General features: G+C 52.5%; 1 protein-coding gene across 13 annotated transcripts in view; it reads right to left on the minus strand.

Moving 5' to 3' along the window:
- The window catches only part of PPFIA4 (PTPRF interacting protein alpha 4), a 52,499-nt gene that overhangs the window by 31,401 nt on the left and 906 nt on the right, over positions 1-20,192 (minus strand). For 6 of the 13 annotated variants that reach the window (XR_008510584.2, XR_008510585.2, XM_024248512.3 and 3 more), the window contains exons 2-9: positions 8,323-8,955; positions 4,051-4,152; positions 3,451-3,615; positions 3,093-3,167; positions 2,766-2,855; positions 1,992-2,183; positions 1,565-1,711; positions 1,170-1,304 (exon numbers count right to left, since the gene is read on the minus strand). Coding sequence is in view for 6 of the 13 variants with exons in the window: in XM_024248512.3 (XP_024104280.1) it covers positions 1,170-1,304; positions 1,565-1,711; positions 1,992-2,183; positions 2,766-2,855; positions 3,093-3,167; positions 3,451-3,615; positions 4,051-4,152; positions 8,323-8,556 (1,140 nt within the window). In the remaining 7 variants the exon portion in view is untranslated. Of the gene's footprint in view, positions 1-1,169; positions 1,305-1,564; positions 1,712-1,991; positions 2,184-2,765; positions 2,856-3,092; positions 3,168-3,450; positions 3,616-4,050; positions 4,153-5,044; positions 6,103-6,168; positions 6,800-8,322; positions 8,956-20,192 lie in introns of those variants that run through there. The other 7 variants (XR_008510586.2, XM_054522797.2, XM_054522780.2 and 4 more) reach the window with 4 other exon arrangements.

Consider the following 20,192-nt stretch of genomic DNA (forward strand, 5'->3'; position numbering starts at 1 on the left):
CTGCTGGCAAGATATTCTAGAGAGCCACATCTCTTCTAGTCAGGAAATCCTTCCTTAAACTCCTCCTGCGATGACTCACTTGACTGTGTTAATCGTTTCAGCCCATGCCTTCATGTCAGCTTTGGGAGATACTAAAGCTGACTGCTCAGCAGCCCACACATAACATCCTCTGCTGTGATTTCAACCCAATCCTTCATTCCTCGAGGCTGGAAAGACCTCCGAGAACATCCCGTCTAACTCCACCATAATGTTAAGGACACTGAGGCCCAGTTAAGGGAGGGGATGACTTTTCCCAGGTCGCAGAGACAGTCAGTGGCAGAAACAGTCTTGGTCCTGGGTCTGCTGGGACACAGCCAGGCTGCAGGTTCCGTCCTCGAAGCAGCTGAGCTGCACACTGGCCAGCCAGCCTCTCCCTTCCGAGCACTGTGCCTGGTGCTTCCTAAACACCAGTTTTCTTCTCGCCACGGATTCGAAGATCCCATATGAGGCTGACCAGCTGAAAACACTCCTAAATTATTTTGATTAACCCCTGCATGTCTAAATCCATGCATTTACCTGGCTCTTCCAGAACCTATTATGTTTTCAGCCAGCACACCTCTCAGGAATTACTACTTCATAAAGTATCCATTAAATAAAATTATATTCTCTTTTCTTCATCCTAAAACTGCAGCCTTCAAACAACCAGGAGCAGTCCCTAGATCTAGAAGCTTCAATTTGGCAATCAAAGATGTACTCAACCTAACTCTCACCCCTTTGCCCTCCAGGGATATGTATACCATTTCTCTTCTAAGGTTTCATCTTTCCAGAGATGAAAGTCCTAATCTTTCTGCTCCAGCCCCAAGTGAAAGAAAGTATTCACCACAATGGTGTAGAGGATTAAAAAAAAAAAAGAAAAAGAAAAACACTTTGCATCAACATAGTTTCTTCTCCTTCAAGTACTTTTACACCCCTTCTTATGAGATTGTCACATCCCTGCAGGGTGATGAGGACAGGGATTACTCTTCCAACTGACAGGCGCAAGGCAGTGTGCTCCCTGGAATCACATGGCGGGAAGCAGTTTTCTGGCTCCTGGCCCAGTGCGCCTCCCACGCGCTCCCTTCCCTGCCTGGCTTCCTGAGAGCTCAGAACATGGAGGACAGAGGCAGATCCCAGGCCCCTGGCCCACTTGCCTTGGTGAGGGCTGCAATTCTCTGGGCCAGCTCAGCCTCCACCTCTGGCAGCGTCTCTGCCTTGCGCATCGTCTGCTGCAGCTTCTGCTCTGCCACCTCCAGCAGCTCCTGCAGGTGTCGGGCCTTCTCCTCACACTAGCAATGTGGGGGCGGTGAAGTGATTCAAAAGGGAACACTGAAGCCCCCACCCCCACCCCAGCCTCAGCAGAGAGCAGATGACAGGTCAGAAGCAGCAAGGGACAATCTTGGTTGTTGGCTGCCCGAGACGCCTGACTTCCCCTTTCAAAGAGTGACCTGCAGGACCCCAGGGGCTCCTCAGCCACCACCAGTAGGTTCACGAGGACACCTCCAGGGCTAAGTACAATGCCCATCCCCACCCCACCCTGAGGAGGTACCTGGCGGTGCAGGGACTCCTTGTTGGCCAGCTCATTCTCCAGCTTGTCATTGAGGTCATGGATGGATGTTGCTTCGCGCTGAGCAGCCAGGTAGCGCTTCTCCAGTGTAGTAATCCGCTCTTCCATGTCCTCCTTCTGGGCCAGAGCCTGGGAGAAGAGGGGACGAGAGGGATGGTAACCAGCCTTTCCTTGCCCCCATCCTGTCTACGCCTCCCCACCCACACCTGGCTGATTGGAACCCATTAAGGGGCATGAGCTACACTCCCCTGTCAGTTTCTGGCTTTGGCCCACCCCTTCCATGACTGCCCCCGACAATGGAGCCAGGCAAGGAGGCAGGTGTTCAGTCTCACGCCCCAGAGCCTTTGCCTGGCTCTCCCTCCACACCCTCCACAATGAGGTCACGGAGCAGGCCTGCACCCTCACGCACCTCCCGGAGGTCCCGCTGATGCTTGCTGCTCAGCTCCTCCGACTTGATGAGGTCCCGGCGGGCCGTGCCCAGGTCCTCCTCGAGTTCAGTCACGGTTGTTGTCAGGGTGACCAGTCGCTCCCGGGCCTGGCTCAACTCAAAGTTCTGCTTCTCCAGGAGCTCCTGCAGCTCCTCTACCCGGCCCACATCCTCCTCCAGGGATAGGGACAATAGCTCTGTGAGTCACAGGAGCATCCCACCCACCCCACTCCCCTATCCCAGGGGTGGAAGGAGGAACAGCACACCCAGAGCAGGTCATGGCTCTGCCCCCAACATCACAGCACTCCTCTGGCTACAACTGCCTCCCTCTGGGCCCCAGGAGGTCACTTCTGACAATGACCAAACACCTTGCTATCCTGTGTCTCTCTTGAAAAACAAGTTTCTAGTTTTATCTGCTAAGCCAGCCTCTTGTAACCCAGAAAGGGGCATGACTTGGGGAACAAACGTTCAGACAGAGAAGGAATCTTGCCTGATGCTGCCACATGAGGCAGATGGTGCCTAACAATTCAAGTAGACAAGCGTACGACGTGCCCAGCATGTGTTGGGTACTAAAATAAAAATCTACAGATTTCATTGCAGATGGGGTAGGGAGAAGAAGAAAAGAGAAGGGGAATATTGGAGAAAGCCCCAAATTTAATTCAAGCAGTTAGTCTATTGAACTAAGGCAGGGCCGGGCCTCCAACCTCCCACCTTGGGGAACACATGACTCCTGCTACACAGCTCCCCATGACCTACCTTCCACAGGCGTTTCGGCCCCAGCTCCACAGTCCCCTCCTCTTCTGCCGCTCCATCCCGCACCCCTGCCCCCTGCTGCAGGGCAGACACCTACAGGGCACAAGCCCCAGGTGAGTCAAAGAGAAGAGAACCTCCCATACATTCCAGACCCTTCCAAAGCCCCTGTCTTAGTTAAAAAATGTCTCCTAGAAAGAGGTGCTCAGCCTAGCCTTGCCTAGCAGCTTCCAGCCATGGCAGGGAGAAATCCAAAGAGAAACAGAGTAGGGCACGGGGTGAACCAGCCTGGACTTCCAGGAGCTGCAGACTGAGGGTAAGCAGGCAGCTTACCTGCTGGTGGGCACCTGCCAGCTGCTCCTCCAAGGTGGTGACTCGCTCCAGCGCTGCCCGAAGCCGCTCTCGCACCTGCTCGAGGTAAGGGGAGATGGAGGAAGAAAGGGGGACCCCGCTTGAGTCAGGGTGGAAGAGCCTGGGCTTGGTCTACCACCACTGAGCATGAGGACAGTGAAGGGCCTGCTAAGCAGCACATTTGAAGGAGGGAGCCTAACAGGAGGACCTTGAAGTTAAGACAATGTTTGGAGGGAGCCAGTGCTCCCTAAATACCAGATGTGGAAATCTCAGAGAAGGGATACATGGGAGGCTCCAGGGCAGCCTGGCTGGATGTGGAGGCTGGCAGGCAGGTGGGCACCTTCTCATCCAGGGCCTTGTGGTGCTCAAACAGTGACTTGAGGGCCTTCAGCACCTCCACCTCACTGGAGACCCCCAAAGGTGACTGGGCCTGGCGCTTCACCACAGTCATCCGCAGTGACCGTTCATGGCGGGACACCAGGCACTCCAGATGTTCCAGAAGCAGCTGGCAGGGAGAGCAGGGGAGGGTGAGAGGGAGAGCTGTAAGCATGTGCCCCAGAGGCTACAAACAGGGTCCACGTGATCCCCGAGCAGACATGAGTACAGCCATCCCACTGTGAAAACACTGAAATACTTCCAAATGGGCACAGAGCTGCTGCCCCAACTGATACTACCCAAGGTGACTGCCCCGGCCTCTCCCCAGGACCCTGAGCTTTCTGTGAACCAGTAACTACAGGTGGAGAGCCCAGCACTGGTGGTTAAACGATGTAACTCTCACCCCAGGATGGGAGACAGGAAGAGGGAAGGATGGGACTTGAGCTAGGACTGTGCCTGGCCCCACTCCTGCCTGCTCTCTTGGTCAAGGTTTTTACAACACACCCCCATACACACATGTACACACACACACGCGCACGTGTGACACAAGGTCATCCCCACTTACCCGTGTGTTATTCCGTTCTGCTTTCAGTTCTGATATCTCTTCCTCCCGCTCTAGAAGCTGCTCCCGACACATGCTCAGCTCCCGGGTTAAGGTGGCAAATTCCTGAAAACCCCCAAGGCCCCTCAGTGCTTGGGGATTCACCGCCAAAGCAGTGTCCCGCACTTGCAAGTCAGTGGTGGGATCCTCTCACCCATCCCTTACTTTCACCACCTCCCCCACAAAATCCCAATCCATCGACACTGCAGGTCAGTAAACCTGTAGCTAGCATGTGCTTCTCCAGAGGGGTCCACATCTCTGGGTCCTCCGTGCATTCCATGTGTTAGAATCCAAGGGAACAGAGTTGTACACAAGAGTGAGAAAGTCACTGAGTCTGCTCTGCAGACCCTTCCCCATCCAGCCACCAATATGACCAGATTACATCCTCCCTCCCACTTGGCATTTCCATTTCTCCAGGAATTCAATGACATTTTCCTTTAGAAACTGATGGAGGGGAGTTCTGCTTCTGGTTTGGTGGAGTAAGGTCCAAACAGAAATGATGGATATGAAAGAGGGAAGAGAAAGCCCAGCACAGTGACTCATGCCCGTAATCCCAACACTTTGGGAGGCTGAGCCGGGCAGATCACCTGAGGTCAGGAGTTTGAGACCAGCCTGGCCAACATGGCGAAACCCTGTCTCGACTAAAAATACAAAAATTAGTCAGGCGTGGTGGCGCACACCTGTAATTCCAGCTACTCCGGAGGCTGAGGCAGGAGAATCACTTGAACCCAGGAGGTGGAGGTTGCAGTGAGCTGAGGTCGTACCACTGCACTCCAGCCTGGGCGACAGGGTGAGCCTCTGTCTCAAAAAATAAAAATAAATAAATAAAAGAAAGAGGGAAGAGAAAGAGCTTTTGAAGATAATGTCTGCATGAGCACCCCAGGGAGCTCTTCCAGTCCCATCCCAGGGCTTTGCAAACTGCAAGTAGCAGGGGAAATAAGCAGATCAAAGGACCTACCTACATAGGAGCAAGAGAGCATGCAGACCTGCCCAGTCAGGCTTTCTAGGAGCCCTGCTCAACCAAGCAAGGGCTACATCCCAGCTCCTGATGCCAACGCACCTGCCCTGGCTTTACCAAATATCCATGTACCAAGTATCACTTCTAGAGGGACCCATTTCCACACTGTCAGGCCCAGATAACTTCAGAGACCTTGCCAGCCCACCCTCCCCCATCAGGACAAGCATACAGGGGTGAGAGACTGCTCCCACATTCCAGGCTCATCATATGCTGTTTAGCTAAACATCACCTCCTTCCAGGGAGGTTTTCAAATGAGTGGCCCAAACTCTGTGGATGTCCAAGGTCTAAGAGTGATGCAACAGGCCTCATCCCTGTCCTAACCTGCAGCCTCCCTCGCACACCAAGGATTCATGACCAAAGGAAGAACTCCCAATCCCCTCTCATCACTCCAGACAGGGCAAAAGGGGCTAGAAGGGTTGTGGGAGGGCACAAGGGACAAGAGATGCCAGAGCATGAGAAACCATGAACCTCTGACATTATTACTCAATTACTGCCTTTCTGTCAGGGCCATGGCCAAAAGTGGTCAAGGTCAAGCATCTCACACTCCAGAAGCCCAGGCCTGATGCTGCCTCACCCCTCAGCTTACGCACAAACACAGTCACACTTTCACAGGCACACGCACTCATGTACACATGCCTGTAACCAGAGACAGGGCTTGACAGCCTGCCACCCAGCCCTACACCATGACACCACCACCAAAAGGCTGGTGCTGCCCCTTCTCCTGGCCTCAAGCTCAGCAGCTGTCTTATCTCCCCCACCACAGGATACCTGTCCCCTCCCTTCCACCTCTAACCTATCTGACACCCTGCTGTCTACAAATCTCCCAAAGCACAATGCTGTCTACAAACACAGGACACAGGGTCTCCTCTGTCACCCAGGCTTGAGTGCAGTGACTCAATTTCAACTCACTGCAGCCTGGACCTCCTGGGCTCAGGCGATCCTTCCACCTCAGCCTCACAAGTAGTTGGGAGCACAGGCATTTGCCACTATGCCCAGCTAATTTTTGAGATTTTTATAGAAATGAGGTTTTGCCACATTGCCCAGGCTGATCTTGAACTCCTGACCTCAAGCAATCCATCCACCTCAGCCTCCCAAAGTGCTGGGATTACAGGAGCGAGGCACTGCACCCAGCCTACAAATACAAACTTCCTATCCTGGTTTTCAAACTTCTCTCTCACGTCATTTCCATATCCCCTAAGACCCAGTCAACCTGGATCACCTGCTGTTTCTAAACACCAGCATGCCTTCCTAATATCACATCTTAGCTCAGTGGACTCCCTCCCCCTGGGAAACCTCTGTCACCACCCGATGAAATCATAATCATCCTCCAAAGCCCATCTCAAAGGATACAGCCTGGCTGGGAGCTGTCCAGACTCCCCATGGGGAGACTCTCTCCCTCTCCTGAAAGCCATTTGGAGGAGTGGTCAAGAACACCAACTTGGGAGTCCATCATTCAACCACAAATATTTGTGAGCACCTATCATGTACCAGGTCCTGTGCAGGTCACTGGGGATATAGTGACAAGAAAGACACAACCCCTGCCCTCATGAAGCTTCATTGTCGGAAGTCAAGTAGGACTGGGATCAAATCTCAGCTCTGCCCCTGTTAGCCGTATGATCTTGAATAAGTTACCTAATCTCTCTGAGCCTCATTCTCTGATCTGTAAGACAGAGGTAACAGTCCTCCCTCCAGGTGCTGGTATGAGAGTCAAATGAGCCAATGTATAGAAAGCACTTAGCCCAAGCCCATCAAAGGCAGCTATTTTTATCACTGATACTGTGCTTAATAACCCTTTTGGGCCTCTCTTATCTTCCTCTGCATTCTCTCCGGTCACATGGGTTGTGTATCTCCTTCCTAGTCAATGAGCTCCTTGGTGGCAGGAACTAGTTCATTCACTCTAGGGCAAGTTCAGAGCCTCATGCACAGTGAAAGAGGAGGTCCCCACCTGCCCACCCAGCTGCTTCACCAGGGCTCCGTATTCTTGTCCACCAAGCATCACTTTTGTGTAGGAAACTCACCCACTCAGGCCCAGCCCTGGTTCTCTTCCCCACACACCGGGAAGGTCCTGGCGCTGAGGCTTGAGCTCTTTGGCTCCTCAGGGCTGCCTTCCCAACCCCAGCAGCGCCCCCACTGGGTCAGGGTAGGCTATGCCGTGTGTCCAGAGCTGGCTTTCAATACCCATCTCTCCACTCATATGAGGGGCAGAAAGGGCAGGATGTTCCCACAGTCACTGTGAGCACTGTCTCACAGACACACAACCCCCAGCCCTCTCTGGGCCTGGTTATCAGGCAGAGTTCACAGCTTCTTTGACAAGCAGCAGCTAAACAGCCCAAGAACCAAATCATCCAGGCTCCTGCTCCCTCCTGCATCCCCAGAGCATGTGCCATGCCTGGAATATCTACCAAGTGGGTGATAAGCAGGCATCAGCAGGGAGCTCTCAGGCCAATGCAGTGAGGGAGAAATAGGTGCAGTGGTGAGAAACTTGACCTCTCCAGGCACTTAGCCCCAGGCTCAGTTCCCGCCTCCACCACACACTACCTGGATGGCCACGAGCAACTTACTCATCTCCCCAGCTTTAGTTCCGTGATTTGTACAATGGGATGATGGTAGTAACAGCACCAACTTCAGGGTTGTAAGAATTTAGTGAGAGAATCCTTACAAAGTGCTTGGTCCACAGAAAGGACACAGTACACGGGACTACAGGACAGCTGGTGGTTGTCTGTTGAGGAGTGCGAGAGAGGATGTTGAGACATCCGGCTGCTAGATTCAGCCCTGCCTATCATCTTCCATGTGATGTCTCTTGCTTTTCTCATCTATGCAATAACGGAGCTGGACGAGACGATCTCTAAGACTTCTCCCGTCTCTACTGTCTGTGATTCCCCACCCACCTCCAAGAATAGGGCACTGGAGAGGAGTAGGCAGGGAGAAGGTTTCTTTCCAGTCTAGGGTGCCACCTACTGGCCGCCTGAGCTCACTGTAGCTGACACCTATGGCTGCGTTTTTCTACCCACATCAAATTCCATCCATTTCACCTTCCAGACTGAGGAGCTTGGGAGTGACAGGGAAAGAATTCAAGTAGAGAGATGAAGGAGAGTAAACGCTCGGTGAATTCCAATTGTTGATATGCAAATAGATGCAGATGGGCTGAGGGCCCAGTGGATCTAGCAGGGCTAGGGAAAGGAAAGGGGTTAAAAGAGACGCAGGCCTTCGGGCCTTACCTGGGGGAGGGCGGAGTTAAGGTGGCGCTGGAGCTGGTCCCGCTCGTGTAGGGCATCCTGGAGCCGGCTCTGTGTGGCCACCAAGGTCTCCTGACTCTCCCGAAGAGACTCCAGCAACTTCTCCCGCTCATCCAGCATGTTCACCATCAGCTGCTCGAAGTTGGCGTCAGCATCGGCGCCATGAGGGGGACCCAGGGGGTCCCCCTCATTGATTGTGGGCATCACCTCACACATGGTGGGGGTGGGCAGGGCCTTCTCAGCGTCAGGGGACAGGGAGGGACTCACAGGGTTGGCACCTCCAGGGGAACCCAGTGCATGGGTCTCAGAGTGGGCAGTGCCAGGCGAGTGGACAGGTGGGCAGGGGCTTCTCCCATAGCATCAGTTGCTTTTGCTCGGAAAGGGGCCTGGGGTCTGGAGTGCCCCTGTGGAACCGAGCCAGAAGGCCTGGCTTAACTTCTCAGGGCTGGGGCTGGGTGCCCTGTGTCCCCAGACATGCAGACAGCAGCCAAATGTGGCCATGACAGGCAGGGACAGCAGGGCTGGAAGATGGCCCTTCTCTTAGACTGAGTGCCGGAGGCTGGCAGAGTCCCAGCTGGATCTAGCGACACCCATCGTTTCTGGAGGGCAGTGTGTCTGTGGGAAAAGAGACTGCTGTGAGTACCAACTGGGTGGAGAAGGGCATCGGGGAGGGGGTGGAGCAGAGGAGACAGGACCTTAACTAGAACGTGGGGGAGGAGAGGGAGGTGCTGGTGCATGCCCCTTCTCCAGGCTTACTCACTCTGATGGCACCTCCTTAGTTCTCCCAAGGAATGCACATACCTACTGCCCAGCCTCTGCCTCCCCCTGCTCCCCACAGCTGTCAGAAGTGCAGCCGCAGTGGCAGTGGTTCCCCTACCATGTGGATCACTGGCCAAATATAGAAATGATTCAGTCAGCGGCAGGGGAGCAGCTGGCAGGATGCCCAGAGTCCTCCTGAGACCTGGGGGTTGGAGGGGAGGAAATAGGGTCTCTGTGCCACCTCCAACCTTTTCCCCATCACTTAAGCCAACCAAGGCAAATGCAGATGGGTAGAAAGGACTCTTAGTGGGAGTGGCTGTGAGTCCTGAAGGCTGGACTCTTGGGGTCATAGGAAACAGGGGCAGAGTAGTTCCTGCCCTGGATACTGGCACAACATGGCTAAGGGTTTGGAGAGGCACAGACTGGGTACTGGGGCAGGCAGAGAGCCCTGACCTGCTACAATGCCCATAATTCAGGGAGGATGCTCTAGCTCAAGTCATTCCCCACTTCCAAAATGTGCCAAGGAGGACAGCACGCAGGCCTAGCAGACAGCAGGCTTGGATTCGGAGTTCACAGCCTCCTACCTTTGCATCGGAGCAGGGACTGAATGATGGAAAGGAACCCAGGGGTGATATAGAGGTGCAGGGTGCCACTCTCCTACGGTGGGGCTACAGTGTGGCCCCTATCATGGCTGAGAATCTGCTCTCTCGGCATCATTACCCATTGCTGACACTGCAGAAGTCACCAGTGATGTCAGTTAGCATGTGCATAGCCTGGCTCTGCTGATACGTTGAGCCTGGCACAGGGGCCCAATGGTCAGAGCAAAGGAAGCCGGCGATGAAGTAACGTGAAAGTAACGAGAAAAAGGCTGCATGCAGCTGGGGATTTCTCTGCCTACAATCAGATTCCAACCTCCCTGTCTACATTAGAAAGCTACCACCTTAGTCGTTTTTCAGAAAGGACTGTCTTCAGAGGCCCCAGTTGCAGGAGAGAAGGGATGTGAAGCCCCCAGCACAGCAATGGGCACACTAGAGGTGGCCCAAAAATGACGTTTTCCCTCCTTCCCCTCTCTCTTATCTTATGGGAGACACAGGGAAAGCCTTCTGTCTACCCTTGGGGTGAGAATAACAGGCAGACTAGGAGGGTCAGGGTGGACAAGAAGCATCAGGACCCAGTGTGAGGTGAGAGGTCAGACACTGCACAGGCCTGTGGCAGGACTGAACCCAGCAGGGGAAACAGAGAAGGGCCAGGCCTCTCCTACCTGGACCCCCTCCCCAGAGTACTGATGCTCTAGGCAGAAACAGGGGAAAGAAAGAGGGAGACTAGGGAGCAACGTGGGGTCTAGATCCAAGGAAAGTTAGTGCACCAGCTTGAAAATTCAGAGCTCACACTCGCAGCCCTTCCCAGAAGGGCGTAGTAGTGCAAGCAGGCATGTGGGCATGCACACACACATGCCCCGAGACAGAAACACAGAGACCTAGAACAGATACACATGTGGCCACATACACACTCCCATGCATAGAAACTGGACACAAACTCTGGTCAAGGGGATCCTTCCCCAAGCCAGACAGCCGCTGTGGAGGGCAGGGTCCCAGAAGGCTACAGAAGTATAAAGTAGAAGCTTGGTCTGCCTCCTCCTTTCCCCAACACTGCTGCTGCCAGGGCAGCCTACTCGCACCTCCCTGCTCCTCAGAGCAGCTGGGAGTGGAGAGGAGATGCTGCTGCCCCAGTCTGTCCAGAGCTGCCATCTCCCTGATGCTGATAACAGCCGTTCCTCCAATTCTCCCACCCACCATGCCCAGGTCCCTCCACCCTGAGGCTGAAAGGCCATATGGCCCCAGCCTACCCTCCCAAGCTCAGCCACATCCAGGCCCACCTCCCCATCTTCCCCCACCCCTCCACACACACCAAGATGCCGTAAGAGGCCAAAAGAGAAGACTAGGCTAGGGAAGGGGCCCCTTGTGGCAGAGGCTAACTTTGGAGAAGACTGCAGTGTGCCAGGAAGGAGCTTAGGTATCCCAGGAATGGCCCCAGCCCAGCAGATCCCCAGGCAGCCCGTAGCATAGCATAAAGGAAGAAGCCCAGAGCAGGGACTCAGGAGACTGGAGTACAGTCCTGCCACAGACCAGCTGGCTGACCTCAGGCTTGTTATCACCTACTGAGGTTTTGGCTACAAGATAAAACCCACAACCCTGGTTCTGCCTACCTTAGAGGGATGAGATCATGGCTGGGCAGCAAATGAAGAGTAGAAAGCACCCTGTGATTGCACGGGAATGTGAATTACCTTAGTGTTGGCCGCCTTTGGGTGGAGTTTTTAAAGCTGCTTATAGGAAAGGTGCTGGAGTTCTCAGGAAGAACAAGACCTCAGTACCACTGTGAGGTACTGGCTATCTGGTCCAACTTGGCCTCCCCAAATCCTCCTGGTCATTTTAGCAACTGAGAAGCTGGCTTTGGTTGCTTCTCTTCTCACTAGCCCTTTCCTGGCCTCTCTCTAAACCAGGTGCCAGCGAGCAACTCCACTTCCCCTGGCCAAATGGCATCATGTAGAGCTGGTCTGAAGATAGCCCAGAGAGGACTGCCAGGCAGATGCCCCTGAGATGACTGTCCAGGACCTCCTGCCCCTGTCCTGTCTGCTGCACAGGCACAGTGAGCAGAAGGGAGCCCCAGGACAGCCACGTGGGGCACCTGGCTCCTTCCAGCTCCTTCTGGCTCCAGGGCCGTCTTTAAATAGCGCAATTATCATCTCAGCCTAACAGAAGCCTCCTCAACTCCCGCACAATTTCTAAGTAACACTCACAGGTCCTGATTCAGAGGCGAAAGCTGCCAGTCCCCGAAGCAAGCATTTGCAAGGGGCTTTGCCGGGGAGGAGTGTGGGCAGGCTGTGAAACAGCGAAGAGGGCTCAAGAGTGAGTGGGTGTGAGTGTGTGTGTGGGGGGGGTGGGGGATTGGACAAAAAGTAGGCCTTAGGCCTTTAGAAACACAGAAGAGGTAACTTGGGGGCCTCTTTGGCATCCCAAAAGTCACCCCCACCTTTTCCTAACACACAGGAGGGATGGGCATTTGGGTCTGTTGCTCTGGATGGCCCCACATACAGGCCTGGCTCCCTCCTGCCTACCAGATGGCAGGCCTGGCCACGGAGAGAGCTGGACAAAGGCAAGGTTGCCAGCCCCTGCGGAGACCACAGCCCGGGGCAGGGCTGCTAGGAGTGTCTGAGGGGCTATTCAGCTGGGCAAAAAGGGAGCCTCCAGGTGGCAGCCACGAGGGAAAAGAGGAGGGTCGGACACCTGCCCAGCTGGAGGTCAGAGGAGGATCTAAAGAAATGGGGAGGGCGGGGGTCTTCCAGAAAAATAGTGGTCGCCAGAGCTGCTATAAGTCACTCACATTTACCGTGTGCCCAGCACTGTGCTTCCAAGTGGTATGGATTAATTTATTTTAATCCTCATAATTATTTGCAAGGAAGATGTAATTCTTCTTCCCATTTCACATAAGTGAGAACTGAGATGCAATGTCATGTAACCAAGTCTATGCAGCTAGTGAAATGAAGAACCAGGATTCAATCTGTCTGTCTCGTGCCAAAGAGGGGTAGAAGAAGGAGGAAGAAGAGAGAGGGTAAAGACAACTCCTTCAGACTTCATGTCTTCTCCAAGAAACCTTCCCACCCCTCATCAGGGTGATGGCAGCCGGAGGACAGCTCTCCTCGGCCTTCCCTGTCCTTCTCCTCCTCCAGCCTGGGGAAGGCCTCTGCAGAGCAGCCAACATGGTCATGAGGCCATGGGTGACTGAAAGGCCCCACTGGAAGGCCCCATCCTCCACGCACCCAAATCTCTGCTCCCAGCCCCTAGCTGGCTCCACACCAAGTTGTAGGCAACTTCCCTGAGTTCCCCCCACTGCCCCCTACTCCCATAGGCACTGCAGAAACAGACACTCTTCGGAGCCCTCATCCTTGGGGCTCTCAGACATTCTCCCCAACATGGGCCTGCAGCCCAGCTGCCCATGCCTCAGGCTGCCCAGAAGCTTCTCCTTCTTCCCTGTCCAGCTTTGCACCCCCAGAAGCCTGGCCCTCACCCATCCTCTCCTCCAGAAATCCAGCCCTACCTCCTCTCCTGCTGCTCCCTAGCCCTTCCCTAGCCCTGCTCACTAAGGCCTGCTCCCAGGACGCACCTATCGCTACTGTTTGTCCAGATCCTCACTGGCCTGCCTCTCATCTCCCTTTCCATGTTGGTCTCATGAGCTTAGATCACCTTGCTAAGCTCATCTCAAACACCACTTCCTCCATGGAGTCTCTTCTGATCCCTCCAGTGTGTGAGACCTGCCCTTCTGCTGACCCAGCATTGCCCTCTAGTTATACCTCTCTTCATGGGATTTCTCTTACTTTACATCATCTCATCTGTAGACCCATCTCTGAGTACTCTAACACAGGGCCCTAACACACATGGAACTGAACAGACCTGTGCTGATGGTCATTCCAGGGCAGTCCATCCCTGACTGACTTCAAAGAAAGGGAACTCCAAAACAGGACTGACATGGCCACCTCCTGGGTTCAAGTGATTCTCCTGCCTCAGCCTCCCGAGTAGCTGGGATTACAGGTGCATGCCACCACATCTGGATAATTTTTTTTTTTTTTGTATTTTTAGTAGAGATGGCATTTCACCATTTTGGCCAGGGTGGTCTTGAACTCCTGACCTCAGCTGTCTGCCCACTTCGGCCTCCCAAAGTGCTAGTATTACAGGTGTAAGCCACCACACCTGGTCTGAAAATTAAACCTTCTTGAGAGCAAGATGGGGGCTGCTCCTGTCTTGAAAGGCAGACTCCAGAGCAGCTGATGATTCTGAAGGCTGTCATGCCCACTGACCATGCAGGTGACCCTGGGAAGATCCTGAATCTCTCTGAGCTTCCATTCCCCAACCTCTGTGAATGGGGATGATAACAGTACCCACCTCAGACAGCTGGGACAGAGGATGTCTAGAGTCAGCCTACACAAAGTGCTGAGATCAGCACCCAGCAACACTCGATAAGTGTTAATGAACTCTCAGCACCCTAGGCTCCCAAAGCGCCTCAAGGCTGGGCCCACCAAACTACAATAAGAAAATTAAAAATCTATTCTGGCTACAGGAAGCCATTCCCAGAGAAAAAACTCTTGGAAAAGCCCTACTTAAGAGTTTCCACTGCTAGCCACAGATCCCTTCAAAAGCATCCAGTTCTCTGCGCCCCCGACACGACTAGCAGTGACACTTTATCCCTCTGTGCTTCAGGTTCCCAATTCTGGAAAATGAACATTATAACACACAATACGCTCCAGTGCTCTCACAGGTTGTCAAGAGGCTCAAAGAGGTAACAGACATGAAACAGTTCTGAGAAGTATAAAATGCCGCCCAAGCACAGGTTAGTACCAGCTGCCGAATACACTCAGCCTCCTAATGCCAGGCTCATTCAGGGGACACGGAAGGAAGCATCTGTTCAGACAGGCTCCCCTGGGCCTGAGTCTGTGAAGCCCAGCTCTCCAGCTGCTCCCCAGGAGTTAGACATGGGCCACCTTTTCCCAAGACATGGCCTATCACTTGAGTGAGCACAGAACTTACTGTCCAAACCATGACCCTCTAAACCAAGAGGATCATGGTTTGGACAATAAACCACTGTTAACAATCACATCAGAACACAGGTTTCACCTGGCCATATGGTCACCTTTGCCATTGCCACCCTAGGAGGACTAATGTCAAAACTAATGGGGAAGGCCAGGCATGGTAGCTCATGCCTTTAATCCCAGCAATTTGGGGGGATGAGGTGAGAAATTGCTTGAGCCCAGGAGTTCAAGACCAGCATAGGCAACATAGTGAGACATCCTCTATACAAAAAAATAAATAAATAAAAAAAATTAGCTGGGCACAGCGGCATGTGTCTGTAGTCCCAATTACTCAGGAGGCTGAAGTGGGAGGATCACTTAAGCCTAGGAGACGGAGGCTGCAGTAAGCCAAGATCACACTGCTTACTCCAGCCTGGGTGACAGAGCAAGCCCCTATTTCAAAAACAACAACAACAACAACAACAAAAAAAAAAAAAAAAAAAAAAAACCCAGCGGGAAAGGGAGAACTACAAGCCTCTGAGCCCCCATCCGCAAATAGTTCCTCTTCTGAAGTACCCAAAATTATAGACGTCACACCTACCTCTTTAACTTAAGACTGGTGTTTGCAAACTAGGCTTTACGACAAAGTACCTTTAGGGGAAGTCCAAGGCCAAAAGGAGGGTGAAGAGGTGTGACAAACTCAAAAGGCTCTAAATTCCCTTTTCTTACTTTAAAACCATCGACTCCAAATCTGTCCGTTTTATGGGACATCTGATTAAGGTTTCAATTGTATAAAAGGATTCCAAGTCCATGAAGAGGTTAGAAAATCCCTAGTTTAAATATTGTCTACAGAAGCCCCCTGCTAAAAAAACAAACACACACACGTTCTCTCAGAAAGGCTGTACATCAGTGCAACAGTGACAACCCTGGGAACGCTACACAAGTAACACCAGGAGCCAACCAACTATTCTCCACACTCCAAATGTCTAATAGTGATCATACAGTTACCAAGTCAAAATATGAGTCTGCACCACCAAATACAGACACAGCTTTTGCTGAACTTACATCATTAAGTACATTCCCAGAGAAAACCCTAGACATCTTCTGCTAATCAGAGCCATTAATCAACACAAATGTCCTCAAATAATGTTTGCAGAAGAAGAAACAAATTAATAAGCATAGCAAATTTGGAGAATAAAAATATTTCAAAACTAGGGATCCATGTGGGACAAATATTAAACAGGGTCCTCTGGTGGTAAAAAAAAAAAAAAAAAAAATGCTCAAAGTCACCGCATTCGTAGATCAACCCATCAGATTAGGGAGCCATCGCAGAGCAGAGAAGGGGATGGGTCCAGAGTGCTAATAGGCACCAGGTGTAAAAAGCCCAGAGTACAGAACTGCAGGGAGGAATGTAGGCATCATAAAAAACATGCATTTGTATGTGGTCACAGAAGTGGGGGGCAGTATGAAAAGGGAATGGGGGGGTGTCATGTGTCTTCATGCAACAGAGTGTGTGTGTGATCATGAGAACGCATGCTATACATGTGTGGCCATGAAAAAGGAAGAGAAGCCAGTGCAGTAGCAGTTCATGCCTCGGGCATAAGCCCTGGGCGCAGTAGCACTTTGGAAGGCCAAGGCAAGGAGATTACTTAAGCTCAGGACTTAGAAACCAGCCTGGGCAACATGGCAAAACCGCATCTCTACTAAAAATATGAAAACTAGCTGGGCATGGTGGCATGCACCTGTATTCCCAGTTACTCGGAAGACTGAGGTGGGAGGATCACTTGAACCCAGGAGGTTGAGGCTGCAGTGAGCCATGATCATGCCACTGCACTCCAGCCTGGGCAATAGGGAGAGAGAGGGGAAAAGGGGACCGAGAGAGAGAGAGTATATGTTGTATGTATGTCTATGTATAAAGGTATGGTCATAAGAATGGCGTCCCGAGAGCATAGGCATGAGAGCAAGTAGGTATATAGACTCATGACAGTGTGTAGATGTGTGTATCCGTAAGCACATCAGAGATCTTGACTGCATCTAATTGTGGTCATGAGAACACATGTGTGGGTACACAGCCATGACAGTAAATGTGTGTGGTCATACATGCACAAGCATCTGGGATTCATAACATCATACGTGCTCCCAGGAGCACATGGGGGCTGTGAGAGCTTGTGCAAGTATGCGTGTGTGATCATGAAAGTGTACTGCTGGTCATGAGAGAGCGTAAGTCCACGTGTGGCCTCGAACCTGTGTGAGAAGGTATAAGCAAGAGAGGAGGGAGGGATGGGGTGATACTGAAAGAATGAAAGCTCCACTTGCTCCAGGTGCTCTGCCCCAAAGTAGGACCAAAAATTTGGAGCACTCCACAACTAGCCTAGTTTGAGCTGAAGTCATGGAACTGGGGCCACCCCATCTTTCTACCTACCCCCACCCATCGGGGATGCACTACACCATCTCCCAAGCCCAGGCCTCCATGTCCATGAGATTGCTGGGGTCACCCCCCTGAGTGTCCCAAAATGCCCACTCTTCACGGAACAGCTCATGCAAAGCTCCAGGCCCGGCCCCACTCCCCAGGCCTCCACTCCCAAAGGAGAGCCATCTTCTGAAGCAGCTGCCGAGGCCCTCTCCCATCCAGCCTCACCTCACACCTGGACTCAGAAGGGCTCTCGGAGGTCACACAGGCCACTTCCCACCCTGTGTGGGAGTTCCTTTCACAACATCCCTGGCAGCCCAGTCTTGACTTGATTATCCTTCAGGAACAAGCAGCTCACTATCAAATGAGGAAGGCTTCATCGTTCTAAGGAAGCTTTTTCTTAAATTGAATGGAAAACCCATCTCTCTTTGAAATGACAGTTATCTATCTGAAGTCAGTGGCCATGAAGGCACATCAAGTATATATCTAACTTATGAGAATTCAACTCTTAACAGCTGGGCGAAATAAGCAATAAAGGCCTCTAAAATCAAATCAGCTATTTCATCTGACACTTCACTACAAAATCATATTGTGCGTATGCACTCTTTGTAAAATCACTCTACAGTAGTACATACAGTATCTATTTATATAATATAGAATACATATATACCATATCTATACATTCATATTACTGTTCATGGTTATAAACCCATATGCCATGCTTTATGAGAGACTGGGGAGTTTTCACTTCATCTACTGCCCACAGAATCTAATGCCCCCAAAGGGATGTAACACCAGTGTCCTCGGTCCCCAGAGGCTTCGCTGCTCCAGGTTAAATATCTCCAGTGGCAAGGAGGCCCTGCTTCATGGAACTCAGGGGATCAGAAGACAGACCTCTTCAATTCAATCCAACGATCACTTACTGAGTGATTTCCATGCATCCGATACTGTTACGAAAGCAAAAGACATGTAAGACAGAAAGTTCACAGGCTACTTGAGAGAACACAGATACACATGTAATCACTGGAGAGCAGTACAGAGACGCATGTGACCAAACTCTCAGTCTCTGGCACAGCCAGGGGGTCAGTGCTGAGCACCACTTGGAGTTTGACCAACGGAATTAACTGGTGGCAGCTTCTCCTCCAGCTCTCTCAGAACGAAGCATCCCCAGCCAAGGCCTCTCAACCACCAAGTGAAAGGCAGGTGGCTACTCCATGCTAGAGCTGACTTCACCTGGGGGGGATGGAGACACCTCAAGGAGGCCCCGAGGTTGCAGCACCCGAGCCTCTCTGAAAGCAGAGCAATGAGCTGGGCAGCAATCGTGCTTCTTGTGCAGTGGGCCAGCAGCCAGGCAACAAGCGGGGAGGCCTCAGGCTCAGCCCAGCCCTGGAGTCTCCTGCCATCCTCGCTTAGAGCTCCTTCCCCCACTGCTGTTTTCCCCACCAGCCCTGTCCCCATGACATTCTCAGTTGCCTCAGGCCCCTCCCAGTACAGCAAATGCAGAGGGTCCCCTAGAAGCAGCCCCTTCCACAGTGCATCAAGGACCACGGTCCCTCTGAATCCTCCACTCTGCTGGCCACCCGAAGTGCCACGCTCCTGTGAGCCAGCACCGTATGCCCTCCAGAGCTAATTATAGGTCCGTGAGCTAGCAGGCCAGAGGGGGACAGATGGTGACTTCATGTGGCTGCAATACACACTTGTCCCTCCCTCTGACCCCACTCCCTCCCCTCCATTTCTCTCAATTCCCTACGTAGGACCCAGACTTTGAGGCAGCTTTCACTCCCTCAATCCTCCCTGCTCCTCACCACTCCTCCTCTCCAACACATGCACAAGCACACACACTCACACATGCGCGTGCACACACACACACCCCCCTCCATACCACTCAATTGCCACACCTTGTTTCTACAGCAACTCACCTATGGAGCCAACACAGTAGGGCCTAAAGCCCAGGGGAGAATGTCCTTGGCATTTGAAGGCCTCGGCTAGCTGCCCATATCTTAAAACCCCCTTAGCACCCAGCTCCCCCGCCCTGCTGAGCTTTCATCCCCACCTCATCACCACCACAGCCTGACTACTCATTCTCTTGCCTAGCTCTAGCTCTGCCATCCTCAGAGGCTCTGTGAGGACCTACAAGCCATCCCTGACAACTCTTTCCAACTCTAAGATTTCAGCAATCAACTCAGAGATGAGACCCAGCAGCCTGGCTGCCTGCCATGCCCTGCCCCTCCAGCCCTCCTTTACAGCCCAGCAGCCAGACCTCCTGCACCGCATGGTTCTGACATCACGACATGCTCAGCAGCACAAACCCCAACCCCACTGGATGCAAATTCCCTTCCACACCCTCCTCCCGCACACTATTCCATCTTCCAGAGATGGCGTCTCCCACTACACAGAGTGTCTAGGACATTCTTGGCCCCCAATAACCATTTTGTCATTCATTATCTCCTTACTTTGAGATACCATTTACCCCAAGAAGCCTCCTCAAGCCTCAGGACAAAAACTGAGAAAATAACCAAGGGAAATCATTCAAGCTGCCCTTTTGCTTAGGCAGCTTCCCTGGGACTACCTGGCCAGTTAATAGTGGTAGGGGGTGTGTAGGTTGGAGTCTAATTCAGACAGCTGTTTGAAAGCACTTGGACACAGTTCTTTCTTTTTCTAATCCAACAGCAATGTAACAGAATGGGGGTGGGGGGTGAGGGAGGTGTTAACAGAATACCTGCTACGTGTGCCTACTATGTGTACCTTTCAGCTGCTCCGTGGCTGTAAATTGCCTTCAGAAGACCTAGCACCGAGCTAGGTATCTGGCAGATAGTAGGTGTCCAATAAATGTTTGCTGGATGTTGAGCAAAGTACTAGGTACCAGATCCAAGAACTCTGGAAAGGACTACGGGAAATCCCTGAAACCTGGCTCCTGGAGGGGACCCTTAAGCTCACACCAGGAGGGGATCTCCCTGCTAAGCAGAGCCTCCTTAACCACTTGCTCTCCACACAGAACGGCCCCAACTCTCCTGCTCCTCTGATGGAAACTACCAGCACACCTCTCCTCAAAGGTGACATCAGCTCCTAGTGGCACCTTGTCCTGGATCCCTCCTCCTCCTCAAAGAAAACCACCTACACCAT

Source organism: Pongo abelii, chromosome 1, assembly GCF_028885655.2.
Source record: "Pongo abelii isolate AG06213 chromosome 1, NHGRI_mPonAbe1-v2.0_pri, whole genome shotgun sequence".
Lineage (NCBI taxonomy): Eukaryota > Metazoa > Chordata > Mammalia > Primates > Hominidae > Pongo > Pongo abelii.